Genomic DNA, 13,387 nt, shown 5'->3' with positions numbered 1-13,387 from the left:
CATCAGACTAGAGTGTTCTATGGAGCAAATTGATATTTTTAAAGGATTGGGGAAAAATAAAATGATTAAAATACTATAACATATGAATCTTTTAAAGGGTGGATTTAATGTGAACATAGATATACTGACTTGCGTAACTAAGGCATACATTTCCAAATAAAGATGATTCTTTACTAAGTATAAACACCCTCAAACAATCTGCATTATATAAACTATCAATGATATAATAATTAAACGAAAGAATGAGAATATGCCCTAGACAAATTAAATAGCTTGTGAATTTTTACTGCATATTGATGTGTGTATTAAGGAATACATACTCCAAGTAATATATAAGATAAAAAGGAAAGAATTACTTACCTCTAAAATTCCCTTAGCTCCAAGTTTCTTCACATAGTATTTTTTAAAATGTCTAACTTATTATGGAAAGTAAACCAAAATTTCAGAAATATCGGTGCTTTATTGTAGAGCCTAGAATAGTTTTATAAACAGTTAAAACAAGAAGTACTTAAGAATACATATTTTTCATATCAAATTCCCCATTTTTCAAGAAATATTGAAATATACATATAAAACATCACAGGAAACCCTTGTCTTTGACTGCCTACATTTTCTTCCTTAAATATATTGGTGGTGTTAAAGTTTTCTGCATAATTCATAGAAGCCAAGTTGATAGTGTTTTGATTCATGTAGATAAGTTCATGTGATGAAGTTTTTAAACTTAGTTCATTCTTCATTCAACAAATGTTTATTGAACACCTAATACTTGGCAAGCACTGTTCAGTGAACAAAACAGACTCTCATCTATGTAGTTACATCACAGTAATATGTACCTAACCAAGAATTTATATCGGCTTCCCTGGTGGCTCAGAGGTTAAAGCGTCTGCCTCTAATGTAGGAGACCCGGGTTCGATCCCTTGGTCAGGAAGATCCTCTGGAGAAGGAAATGGCAACCCACTCCAGTATTCTTGCCTGGAGAATCCCATGGATGGAGGAGCCTGGTGGGCTACAGTCCACCGGGTCGCAAAGAGTCTGACACTACTGAGTGACTTAACTTTCAACTTTCAAGGATTTATTTAGACAGAGTAGACACCAATATTAAAAACAAACAAAACGGCAAAAAAGGAAAAATAACTTCTCTGAGCACATTCAATAAAAAAAAATGGGGAATATAGAATCTCAGTGGGGGATGGGTATTCTAAGGTTTTATTCTGGATTATGGTATTTTAAAAAACAACTTTCAAAGATGGAGGTGGGAAACATTCAATGTAAATTAGAAAGGTAACTAAGATTTTTGGGGGGCATCAATATTTGTCATGGATTAGCAGTAAAATGTCACATGAGATAATTACTAGCTTATAGATAGCTGTGCATATAAACATGCTTATTTGTGTATGTCATGTAGCACGTGTGTGTTTCATATTATGCACTAAATTCAATCCTGCAGAGTTTAATGTGTCAAACTCCGAGGAATACAAATATTTAAATATTTAAAGAGTAAAACTCATTACTTAAATACTAATATGAATTATTTTATAAAACTCTCCAAACTTAAAAAAAATTCCTTTTGGAAATTAAGTAAGTAATTGAAATTTTCCAACTTTGGCTTTTTGCATGAACACTGGCTTTAAAGTAGTATAGAAAAAGATACGACTATCTGCAGCTGAATCATACCAATCCAATCAGCTTATTTGCAGGTAGGATGAGAGCCATTTTTTTGGGGGGGTGGCCATGACACATGGCATGTGGGATCTTAGCGTCCCAACCTAGGACTGCTGTGCAAGCACTGAGTCTTAACCTCTGGATGCCAGAGAACTCCCAGAGTCATTTTAGTATAACTTGCAAATTTCTCTTAAAAAATTATTTATTAGCTTATGTCCCTAAGAGCTAATGTATTTACATTGTACACTTACAGAATAAGACAAGATCTCTAAAATTTATTTTTTTGTTGTCCATATTCTAAAATTAAACCTTAAACCAGTTAAATAACAAGGTTGCAAAGATTTGGAATAAAACTTGTCCATACAAAGCTCAAAAAGTAAGCTACATAAAATTATATAGCGAAAACGAGAGAAGTGACAAATAGGGTTAAGTTCTTCACTGATGAAAACATGATCATTGTTTCCTGTCCTTTATGTTTATCATATTCTATTTTTTTTCACAAATACAATAACTTTCATTAAAAATAATTAAGAATTTTCATCAACCTAAGCAAACAGGAAGACTTTTTCAAAGTATATAGAAAATCACAGCTTGGGACTCATTCAAACTTTAATGTCTGTAAGAAGGAATTTTGAAAGCATTAATTAAGAACTTGTTAAAAGTTTGTCCAGGAATTCCTGTTTGTGAGAGGTGAATCACATATCTCTAAAGAAGATAATAAGCACTCGTCTGAAATTTGTGTTGGAAATTCTGCTTTTTTAAAAGATTGGCTTAAGGAGACACAAAAAGCAGTCTTAGGTAACATTAAGGAAAAAAACCTGTAAGCTGAAAAAACTTGGTACCTTTACAGTAAGAAAAATGTAAGAATGTGAGAAAAAAAACTGTGAGGAAAAAACTGCTGGTAAGAGTTTTTATAGTTTAACGTATTATTGGATATCTTATTTTTCAGTTTAATGGTTTTGTTAGGGTGCGTAGGTGTCTATTTTTAAAAAAGAATTTTTTAAAGGGTTTTTTTTTTTTTTTTGGTTTAACAAAATGAAAGTCCTTAGAGTACAGATACCTAACTTCTCCTGAGAGTGGCAGATAGAAAGACAATACTAATTCCTGTCTCCTTTAGATAGTTATTTTTTAATGTATCAATGATCAATTTACTGCATGATGAATGCAATGTCAGGTGTATTTCCCACCCCAAGGCTAGGGTAACGAAATATTTTGTGGACTTGTATCATTTTCAGGCAATTCACACCTTTCCACCACACTTATGAACAAGCCCCTCCCTTTCCATTTAATGTTTTATTTTCCTAGGTTTTACAATTCAGGAATCACCTCACACTTGAGTTGGTCCCTATTGCTACCATTTGCTCCAAATAGAGGAGTCAGGAGATAACAGGACAAACTCTGCAGAAAACTGTTCTGCATTTTGTAGGACACAGGCCTTTAAAGGGAGTGGGAAGTGGGATTAAGGAATATATTGAGTCACTATACCTCAGCCTCAGGATGTACTTCCTTCAGCTGCTCTTATCAGAGTTTGTAAAAACTCTCAGATTTAGTGACATTCTATCTAATGTGAAGTCACAATGAGTAGAAAACGTACATTTTTTAAGAAAAGAAGTACAACTAGAACAATGATTGTTATTTTTACGGAAGAATGACCAAAAGGGAGAATCCCATAAGCTTTGCAGAATCTTATGAAACATGATTTAAATATATGCCTTTGTGTTGTGAATATGGCCTGAAAATGTAAAACTGTTTTTGATTTTCTGCAAGTTGTTTTCCATTGATTTTGAAGTTTAATGTTTCTATCATAATTTCACACCTACTTTGGCACAATTTACAGAAAGAAGAAAAATATAGCATAATATGTATATTTTATTTCTCCCTGTATTTTTTTACATCCTAAAACTTGTTGATTTATTTCTAAGCCTTACAATATGATTTTAGAAACAGCACTATTTCACAAGAATCATTCCTGATTCAGATTTCATTTTATTAATTTTAAATAAGAATAAATGTATAGTCCTGGTATCTAAATTCTTGCTTTTCAATTTTGGGACAGAAGAAATAACACAAGTTATAGAATAATTAAGTATTAAAGTGTTCATGATTCTTTTAGGAAAATATAAGTAAGCTTTGACAATTTCCTATACAACAGAGTTAAAGTATACATAAAATTTTATATTTTAAGATTATTAATGCTGCTAAGGAGAGCAAAAAATAAAGAGCTGTAATGCAGAAATTACTATAGAATGTACAACTTGATAAAATTTGAGATTCAAATTAAGAACATCAAATATCAAGACTTAACCTTACAATTCATTAATCCATTACAATTCATTAGTCATATGTCCCAAAGAGAGGGCAGAATGTACAATGAGTATTTTTTGAAAATGAATTGCAAAAAATTAGTAAAATCTGAGAAGACTTCAGAATTGGAAACTCCAGCTGGGTTTAAAAGGATGGGGGAAGGGATCTTACTAACTAAATATTTGAAGCACCATTTAAAAAAATAAAACCTACCAAAGTCTCATCAGTTCCCCCTGCACAGGCCCACCCTGACTCTATCTTAAACATATTTTTCTTTGTAAAGACGAAATTTAGAAACACACACACAGGATATGTTGCACTGATGTAGGCCAGTTGAGGAAAAAACAAAACAAAACATGGTTCAGAGCAGGATTTCAAATTGTTACACTAAATATAATAACATTTGCAGTCATGGCACTGTTCCATAATAATTTTAAAAGATTTCATTTTACTCATCATCGCCAGCCATTATCTGATCATATTTGACCTACATATTAATATTTTCATTATTATCCAAGCCCCTTTTGCTCTGTACAAACAGTCAGTTCTGTTCACTGCGAGATTATTTATTTACTTTGGAAATAACTGGAATTCTTTCACCCTATCTTTTTCTCCAGGGACACCCCCACCCCAAGGATTGATATTAATGTCTGGGTGAGGGGGGGATACAACCCGTAAGTACAAACAAACAAAAAAACACCGTGAGATAGAAAAGGGGCCCCTCTTCATGGCATACTATGGGAGAAGAAGAAAAACAAAGGGAAAAAGGAAATGATAATTGTTTTCTCTAAGGCTATTATCTAATGCGAAAGCAAATAGTCAGTCTGGAAATCAGCTAACAGAAGGGGATTAAGAGAGAGGAGATCTGAGCGGGGCTTGATGGCTCGCAGAGCTGTGTCTCCAGCCAGTGATGAGACGCAGGCAGGGCAGCCAGGAGCGCTCCAGATGGCCGGGGAAAGTGGTCGTCTTGGGTTACTGCAGGGCGCCCGGGGCCCCGGGAAAGCATCACTAGGGAGCCGGCCCCACGTCCAGCCTTCACCGGAGAGGGCGAGGCCAGGAGAGAGGCGGCCCGCGCGCCCGCGCGCCCCGGCCGGCCGGGCCAGCCCATTGTTAACTTACACTTGACCCCGTGACCCCCGCACGACACCGATGTCCCCCACCGCCCCCGCCCGCCGCCCGCGCCCCCCGCGCCGCCGCGGGCCCTCCTCCCGGCCCCGCGGAGCCGCCGCGGCGCCTCGGGCGCGGGCGCGCGCGCTCTCGGCGCCCGGCGCGCAGCGCCCCCGCGGCCCGGCGGCCGCCCCGCCGCCCCGCGCGCGTCGCCTTCCTCGAGAGTGAGCGAGGGCGCGCGAGGCCGACGCAGACGCCGCCCGGGACGGGGGCGCTTCCCCGCGCCCCGCATCCCATTCGTCTGCCGCCGCGGCGACCGCAGGGAAGGGGCGGGAGGCAGGGAGGGAGGAGCGGCGCGCCGCGCGTCCGGGGCTGCTCCGCGTGGAGGCGGCGTCTGGCCGGCGGCCCCGACCCCCGGGCTCCTCGCCCCGCGGCTCGCGGTGACCGGCGCTCGGCGGCCTCGCGGCGAGCGCGCGCGCGGGCCCGCGGTGCTGGACGCGCCGGCCCTTCGGGGGCCAGGGGAGGCGCCGCGCCCTCGGCCCCTCGCCCCGCGGGCCGGCCGAGAAGACGGCAAGTTTCCCTGGCACCTCGGAGCCGGTGGCGGATGGTGGGACTCTCCGGCCCTGTGCAGTGTAAGTGCCCGCGGGCGGGCGGGGACTGGGGGCACTGGGGTGGGAGTGTGCCCTGGTTGCTGCTGTTAATTCTCCTTCTGGTGACCGTCCCCTTCGTTTGGGTTGTTCAGCCGGGAGGCTCCGGGCTGTCCCCGTCGCTGAACTAGGGTAGAGCCACGCACCGGGGCGAAGAGGAGCCTCGCGAGTCGCTGCCCGCTGCGGTGACACTGAACTTCACGGGGCAGCCGGGGGTGCCGTTTTCACGCTCAGATTCTCCGCGCTGCTGCCCCCCCCCCCCGTTTTCTTTTCTCTCCATCATGACAGTGTGAGAGCTGGAAGATCATACTTATTCCCACCACCCACCCCCCCGACCGAACCCCCGGGCAAGGTACCCAGGGTGAGGGTGGCAGGTGGCCTTGGACCATCATTTCGTTTTTCTTTTTCTTTTTAAAATATTTTTTTAAACTGGAAAGTCTGCTTTTGATGGTGGGAAAACTTAGCTGTGGCATCAAGACAGGAGGAGGAATATTAACTTTTGAGACCCGGTGGCTACTGCGGTCGGGGTCCTTAGAGCAGTCCCCGGGCGCTTTGTGTCCACCCTGCGAACCCGCCCTGGTCTTCTTGGGCACGCGGGGTGCTTGGGTGGGAAGCCCCTGGAGGACAGGCCAAGCCCCCCGCCCCCGAACTCTAGTGAGGTCTCTAGATCCGACTGGCATCCGCGACGGGCTTACGGCTTTGCCGCCCGGGCTGGGTGGGCAGCGTCCCCGCGGCCCAGACCTCCGCGCGCCGGGGGCTCCGGCGCCCTGGCCCTTTGGGGGTTCCCTGCGCAGCCTCGATGGGGGCGCCCGTCTCCTCTTCAGAATGGGGAGCCCTGTGCTCGGCAACGGAGCCCCCGCCAGGCGGAGCCCGGACGGAAAGCTGCGTCCCGGGGATGCAATTCGTTTACCCGGCCCCAGCGCTCTCTTTGGGGGGACAGAAAGGACTGGGGTGATCGGTGCACCCAGACCCCTCTCCCTGGGCGGATCTGATGCTGGCCAGGACCCCCTTAGGAAAGACAATTCGGTGGGTACAAGGCGCTTAAATCCGTTTTTCTTTTTTTTGGAAAGTTTTTATGGAGGTTGGGGTGGGGTAAGTCAATCCTTGGAAAAGTGTGAGTACAGATTCCAGGAAGTAGGATGTGAACCCAGACTGTTACTAAAAATAGCCCGATTCCCCCCCCACCCCCCACTCCCCCCGCGCTTTTCAAGTTTGGAGAATTTGGCTGCGGAGCCTTGCAGCCCTTGTTTTCCTTATTCCTTGCAAAGCGTCGTGGCGGTTGAAATCTTTTGAGCACAGCTATTCTTCAAGATCTGGGCATCTTAAAGCCCAACTCGCCTCAGCCTGGCACCAGAGTGTCCCTTGCAGGAATAGCCAGTGTCCCCCGCGGAGGAGCTCCTGAAGACCAGTCCCAAAGTCCAGGGCCGGGGAGTGAAGGTCAGGAGTTGGGGGGAGGCCACTCCAGAGCAACTTGATGTGCTTCATGTCACTCCGGGCCCCCTTGAAATTTTAACTTCGCTCCCTCTAATTAATCTGCCCAGGGCCTTGATATAAATGGCTGCCCACAGCAGCTGCAAATTGATGTATCCCCTGATAAAGATTGGGTTGCTGACCAAGGCGTTTTCTTTTTCTACCTTCTGTGTGAACTGAAATCTGTTTTACAGGTTCCACCCCCCCCCCCCACCTCGTCTCCTTTTAAACATGTGTCCCATTTTTATGTGCACCCAGTGGCTTTGATTGTCATAACCCTCCCTTTGCTTAGAATGAGAGGGAACCTGGGTCTGTGCCCAGTGAGTCCACACTCGCTAGAATACAAATTGATCAGCTTTTCAGTGGTAAACCGTTGGTGTCGGGGGTCTTCTTTAGTTTTTTGCAGCCTTTTGCCTGGACCATGTGAGTGTTTTGTTGTGCCCAGTCTCTCCTACCATACAGTTCCTTAGAAATGTGAATAAACAGAATTGTTTCTTAAACCATCCTGGACCAAACCCAGATGCTTATGTCAGATGTGATGTGTACAAAGAGAAGCAAATTTATGATTCTCTGGATCTTTCCCCATTGTTTATTCTTAATGTCAATTCTAGTTTTAACATTGTAGGGGCTTTCAGGTAGCATGCATGGGACAGTCTGATTTTCTTTTTCTTTCTTTTTATGGGTGGTTATTTTTAAAGAGACAGCTGACAGTCTCACCCAGTGTTTAACCTAAGCATTTTTTGCAGCCAGGAAGGATATTGAGGAAGTTGAAGTCTAACATTGCTTTATCTGTACTGTATTTAGCATTTCTTTGGCTTATTCTTTCAAAAGAAAGAATTTCCACGAAATAATCAAGAAATCAGGCTCATTCTGGGTGTATAAAAGCTGACTTTATCTGTGATCATACTAAGAGAAGAACTTTATGTTAGAAGACTTTGTGTAAGCATTCATAATTTTTTGTAAACCATTTAGACAGCAGTCACTTTATTTGAAATGCTAAATACTGAGTGGGAGAGTTTGAGTATGGAGTTTCTCCAGTGTCCAGTTCATATCTAATAAAATAAGTGGAAAAAATGGTGCATTTTTTTTCTTTAATGTTTGGACAGCTCAAAGCAGACCAGAAATCTTTGAAATACTATTTTCCTTTATAGCTTTAGTCCCTGTGACTCACTAATATCTGCTAATAATTTGATTTAAAAATGATCCTTAAAAGGGCTTTGCTGATAAGACACATTCTTCTTGTAGTACAATGCAAACTGCCCTATCAAGTTGCAAGCTGCTGGAAATGGTAGGAGAGTACATGTTGCAGCTATAAGATTGCAGCTTTATATTTTTACAATTTTCCCTTTCTGAAGAAAAGTAAAATATTGTTCTTGATGCTAGATTTTAATGATGAATTCTTCCATCCAGGGTGTTAGTATAAATATTTGCAGATGAAAGAACACTTCATAAATAGGAAAGAAGTACACAAATGTAAGGTGCCATTATCATTTATTTTATTATAAAAATAGAAGCTTATTTTATTGTAAAAAAAAAAACTTTTCTGTTTTTTCCGACATTGAAAAGGGATCACGAGAAAGAAATGCTTCCAATAGGAATGCTGGGCAGTGGTTGTCAGGTTAGGACATTCTTCACTGTCAAATCGTGTTTCCCACTTCTTTGATATGAACATCAGCTGACAGGCTCTGAATGCAAACCCTTCTTCATTGAGGTTTTATGCAGGCAGCATAGCCCTTCATAGCAAAGCAGTCTCAAAAATTGGCACCTGCAGGATTTGCATGTGAAAAAAACGATTCAGTTGCATTTTACTGGAGTCTATTACTGTAAGTTATGTAGGTTCAGTGAGAAAAGCTATTTGTTGATGTTTGGACATTTAAAAGTTCTTTGTTTTAGGGACACCTTATTCATCATCCAGTGACCCACAGACTTTATTGATAGCAGAAGCAGGGAGAAGTGATCTCTGGCTTTATAGAGGTTATTTAGTATGAAATGGTGTTATTTTTAACCGTGTGCTTACAGAGTGCACTGCATGCATGGTTAATTTTTAAAACGTGGCTTAAAATGATGCCTTCATACAGCTTTCAGAATCCATCAGAAGTTAGACAAATACATGAAATTAGGTGAACATAAATACTCTGTGAAAACAACCTAGGATTTTAGGAGTTCAGTAAGTTAAAATCTATAATAAAGAAGTTAAACATTTCATAGTTCTGAATTTCTTTACTTGTTAAATAATTTGTCACCAAGATGCCTTTTAAAAATGCCATATTTGACCCTTTTATGCAAAGTAACTGACAAATATTAAGTCAACTAAAATACCTTTGTGAACCTCAGAATATTATCCATCAATGAGAACATTTCATCCAGAATAAGTTATTTTTTATTATCTAAAGAGACACGTTCCAACTTCACTTTTTTACAGCCATTAATATAAGAGTTCCTAAATAATGTTTAAAGAACAGTGAACATTTTATTAAAGCAAACATTAGTTCAGTTTAATGGAGGTAATTGTAAGTGATAAGACAGAGCAGGTTATCTCTGTGTTGTTTAAACAGAAGGAGCTACTTTGCACCATTTCCAGTAGCCATCTGTAGAAGAGAAGGGTTTGCACCTGTCTGTCCACACTAATTATAGATTAGGGCCAAAGAAATGAAATTCGAGGAGGTTTTCAGCTAATGAAATCCATACAGATTTTATTGTAAATGTGTTTTATGTAAAGAGGGTGATGGTTGAGTTATGAGTGAATAAATTGCTATGTAGCTGCTAGGCACTTGGTTTTGAAGCACAATTCTGCTGCATTAACCTTTGATATTAAAAAAAAAAAAAGAAAGACAAACAACTTAGACACGGATGCTAGTCTTTGTTTGGCATCCATAGCTACAATTTAGTGAGCAGCAGTGAGATTCAGTGTGCAATTTTAAAATGTACTGTAAAGCAGCTTAAATGTTAAGAATATTCTAGTATTTTGAAATGCAGATGAAGTAGAAGGTAGGTTTTAACTTATACATATAAAGCATTAGGAAATCCGAAAGCTTTTTTTTTTTTTGCATTTCAGTTTCACATACATGAGAAATTAAAGCAAAATGAGTGAGGAATTCATTCTGCAATGAAAGGTCACATGAATCTCTACCACATCTGTTTATAGTAATTATGAACATAATTAACATAAGAATTACAAATGAAATAATGACAAGCTGAGCAATGAGATATTATGCCATAATGGTCATATGTTGGAATTCTCACATTATAGCACACTAGAATTCACATACTCAAAGAAAATGCTAGATTTTTATCTGAATTAATGCTTCAAAACTTATCTGCTTGAGACAGATGGACTTCTTGCTTTTATAGGAAGGTAACCTATTATTAAGAAAAGAACTAGTTGAAATTAAGATTTCTAGTCTCCAGCCTGGCCTTTAAGACAGCTGTGATTATAGAAACCACTTCCTGTTGTACACTTATTCTGTGATTGTTCTTGATTATTATACTGCTTTTTTTCTAAATTGAAAGCTTTGCAGCAAAGTGTTTGCTTTGGAAGAAAGTCATGGATTCTTCCCATTTGAGAATTGGTTGATCTTTTCTGTAACTGTGAGCCAAAAGTCAGTGAACAAACAAGGTATTAATAGAAATAGTATGCCTTTACAAAACAAGAACACTGGCAGATAAGCTTTTGTGCAGTTTTCTTCATACCTTCAGTGTCTGGATGCTTTTTAAAGAAAAATGTAAGCCTTTTCTGTGGAAGTAGTCCGGCTTTGTTTGTTTTATAAATAGCATTTTTTCAAAGCACATGTAATGGAAAAATCAGTTGGCGTTTCTAAGTTGTATTTTTTACTTCCTAGAGTTGCATTGGATTTATAAACATGTGTCTGTAATCTTTGTCCAAACTGATCTAACTAATATGTAATAAAGGGGCAGGTATATGTGATTGCACCTGGTTATCCTGAATGCAGGTTTCTATAGCAGCTAGAGAAAAAGTGAAAGGTGACCCTTTATGAGAGCTATAATGATACTCTAGAAGTCTGTTGTTACATTTAAAACATGTTTTTCACTCATTTAGAGTGCACTCGATTTGGTAACATTTCCTGCCAAAGGGCCTCCTCCCTCTTTGCACCCTTCTATAACTATTGAACCTGCTCACTTTTTGAAGATTTGCAGGGAAGTAGTACCTCCTTCTCTTCTCAGTGATACCCCGAGGTTTTCCACATGATTGGATTACTGGTGGATTGTGGCAGAGCCCTTTTCATCTGACATTCATTGCATGACAAGATTTTTCACACATGCCCTTCCTCCAATGCCTAGCTTTTTGCACTTTACCTGACCTATCAGGTTTCCCTTAATTGTTTTCTTGGAGTGGTGGAAGCTTGGGGGCCAGAGGATCCACTGCTCATAAAACTTTTTGAGCAGTGGATCCAAGTAGTTTGGAGGGGAGTGCTTGATTCAACAGTTTGCTGTTGTGGTTCAGGGGCTCAGCTGGCCCCCTCTTTGTGACCCCTGCCTCTCCTGATTTTCTTAAGGTCTTCAGATTTGTCTCCTCTCAGAGGTGGCTTGCTAGGTCTCTTGCACTTTGGTGTTGATGTTTTTCTCTAATCACTAGCCTTATTTCCCCTCACCCCAAACTATCGAGCCCCCATGCATAAACTGGTTTACAATCTGAAGTTTCACTGCAGCAGGGGCTACAGTGTATGTCAGGAACAGTTCTGGAGTTTGTTGGCTTCTTTATTCTGAACTCACTCTTCATACTGACATGAGCTTCTTAAGTAAGCTTCAGTGCCTTGAAATGCAACATGACCAAATACTCCCTCTCCGCCCCCCCCCCCATAAAATAACCTTCTTTGCTGCATTATTTGCACTCCATTAAGGATCTGATCAGATGTACACGTTGGCTGATGGGTGCATTTAAAAGGGGAAAGGGGGCTCCCAGGAGACCACTCAGGTGTACCTCCCTGCAGACCCTGATGGGGGTGGAAGAGGCACTCTGGACTGGGAGGAGCGCTAGCTCCCTGCTTGGTGTCTGATTGATTCCCCGGCTCTGGGGTGGGGGGAAGAGCTGTGGAGGCAAGCTCAAGCCGGGATTGATTGCCTCGATTTCAAATTCCCACCTCCAAAATAGACTCTCAGATGTACACACAAGGAGCCCCCACGCCGGCACAGTTTCTGGAGGTGGAGCAGGTGTCTGAGAGTCACCTGTAGCTCCCAGTCACAAGTGCGGCTTCTCCCGGTGCCGCTGGCCACGCGAGGTTTCCGCTGGGACCACCTTGAGAAGCCCGGGGAGATGCCAGCGTTTGTATCCGCCTCACAGCCATCTCTGTGGATGTGGGCAGGGGGCTGGAATCTAGTCTTGGAGCCAGCCAAGAAAGGGACGAGAACTCCCACTTGAGGTCGGTCGGGAAGGGCTGTGTGGCTGCCCGTGAGGACTCCCTGGGTTTGCTGGGCAACTTGGGTCTGTCTGGATGGAGGTCACACGGTGACTGTCTCGTTGTTAAGCTCCTGCAAAAAGCGGGCTCTGGATGCCCCTCTGACCTTGACAGAACCTCCCGGAATGTTAGCATCCCGGCTGCCTCCGTCCGCCATCCCCGGAGCAAGGGAGAAAGGCAGTTTGCTAGTCTGGATTCCCCCCGCTCTCTCTCCGGGAGGGGACAGACTGGGGTAGGGGGGAGACAGGTCAGCCTCGGCCAGCCTGGGGGCGCCTCGCTCGCCGCCCTTGCCCCCCGAGTCCCCCGCCCCTGCCCTGCCGGTCCCTGCTCCTTCGCTGCAGCCCGCGTCTCCGGTCCCCCCTCTCTCTCTCCCGCTTCCCCTGCCTCTCCCGCGCCGTCTCACACGCACCCTCTGTTTATTTTCCTGCCTCCATCTGGGCCCTGCTGATATTGTAATCACCCCGATGCACGCCGGCTCCGCTCGGCTCCCTCGTGCGCCCGCACACTCACTCACACACAATGTGCCATCCCGACAAGCCTCTGACTTCTGATAAGCTCCGATGTGTGTTTAATGAATACAAAGCCGCGGTCCGGGGGCCGCCTGCGCTGCGGCGGCCGCCTCTCCTGCGCTGCTTTGCCAGAAGGTAATCTCGGCGGCCGGGGGGGCCGGGGGCCGGGGGGCGGGCCGGGAGGAGGGGAGGGGTGGGGGGCGGGATGCAGGGGGGCGCGGGGAGGCGGCCTTTCTCTTTTCCTCTCCCCCTTCCCAAACGATTCAGAAGTCGA

At 43.3% G+C, this 13,387-nt stretch overlaps 1 protein-coding gene across 3 annotated transcripts in view; it reads left to right on the top strand.

Annotated features, from left to right (window-relative positions):
- RUNX1T1 (RUNX1 translocation partner 1) overlaps positions 5,557 to 13,387 on the top strand; it is a 153,798-nt gene continuing 145,967 nt past the window's right edge. The window contains exon 1 of one of the 3 annotated variants that reach the window (XM_018058202.1): positions 5,557 to 5,705. In XM_018058202.1, the coding sequence (XP_017913691.1) occupies positions 5,678 to 5,705 (28 nt within the window). In that variant the 5' untranslated portion in view covers positions 5,557 to 5,677. Of the gene's footprint in view, positions 5,706 to 8,821; positions 13,249 to 13,387 lie in introns of those variants that run through there. The other 2 variants (XM_018058200.1, XM_018058204.1) reach the window with 2 other exon arrangements.

The sequence above is a fragment of the Capra hircus genome, chromosome 14 (assembly GCF_001704415.2).
Source record: "Capra hircus breed San Clemente chromosome 14, ASM170441v1, whole genome shotgun sequence".
Classification (NCBI taxonomy): domain Eukaryota; kingdom Metazoa; phylum Chordata; class Mammalia; order Artiodactyla; family Bovidae; genus Capra; species Capra hircus.
This window is presented reverse-complemented; position numbering and strand designations above follow the sequence as displayed.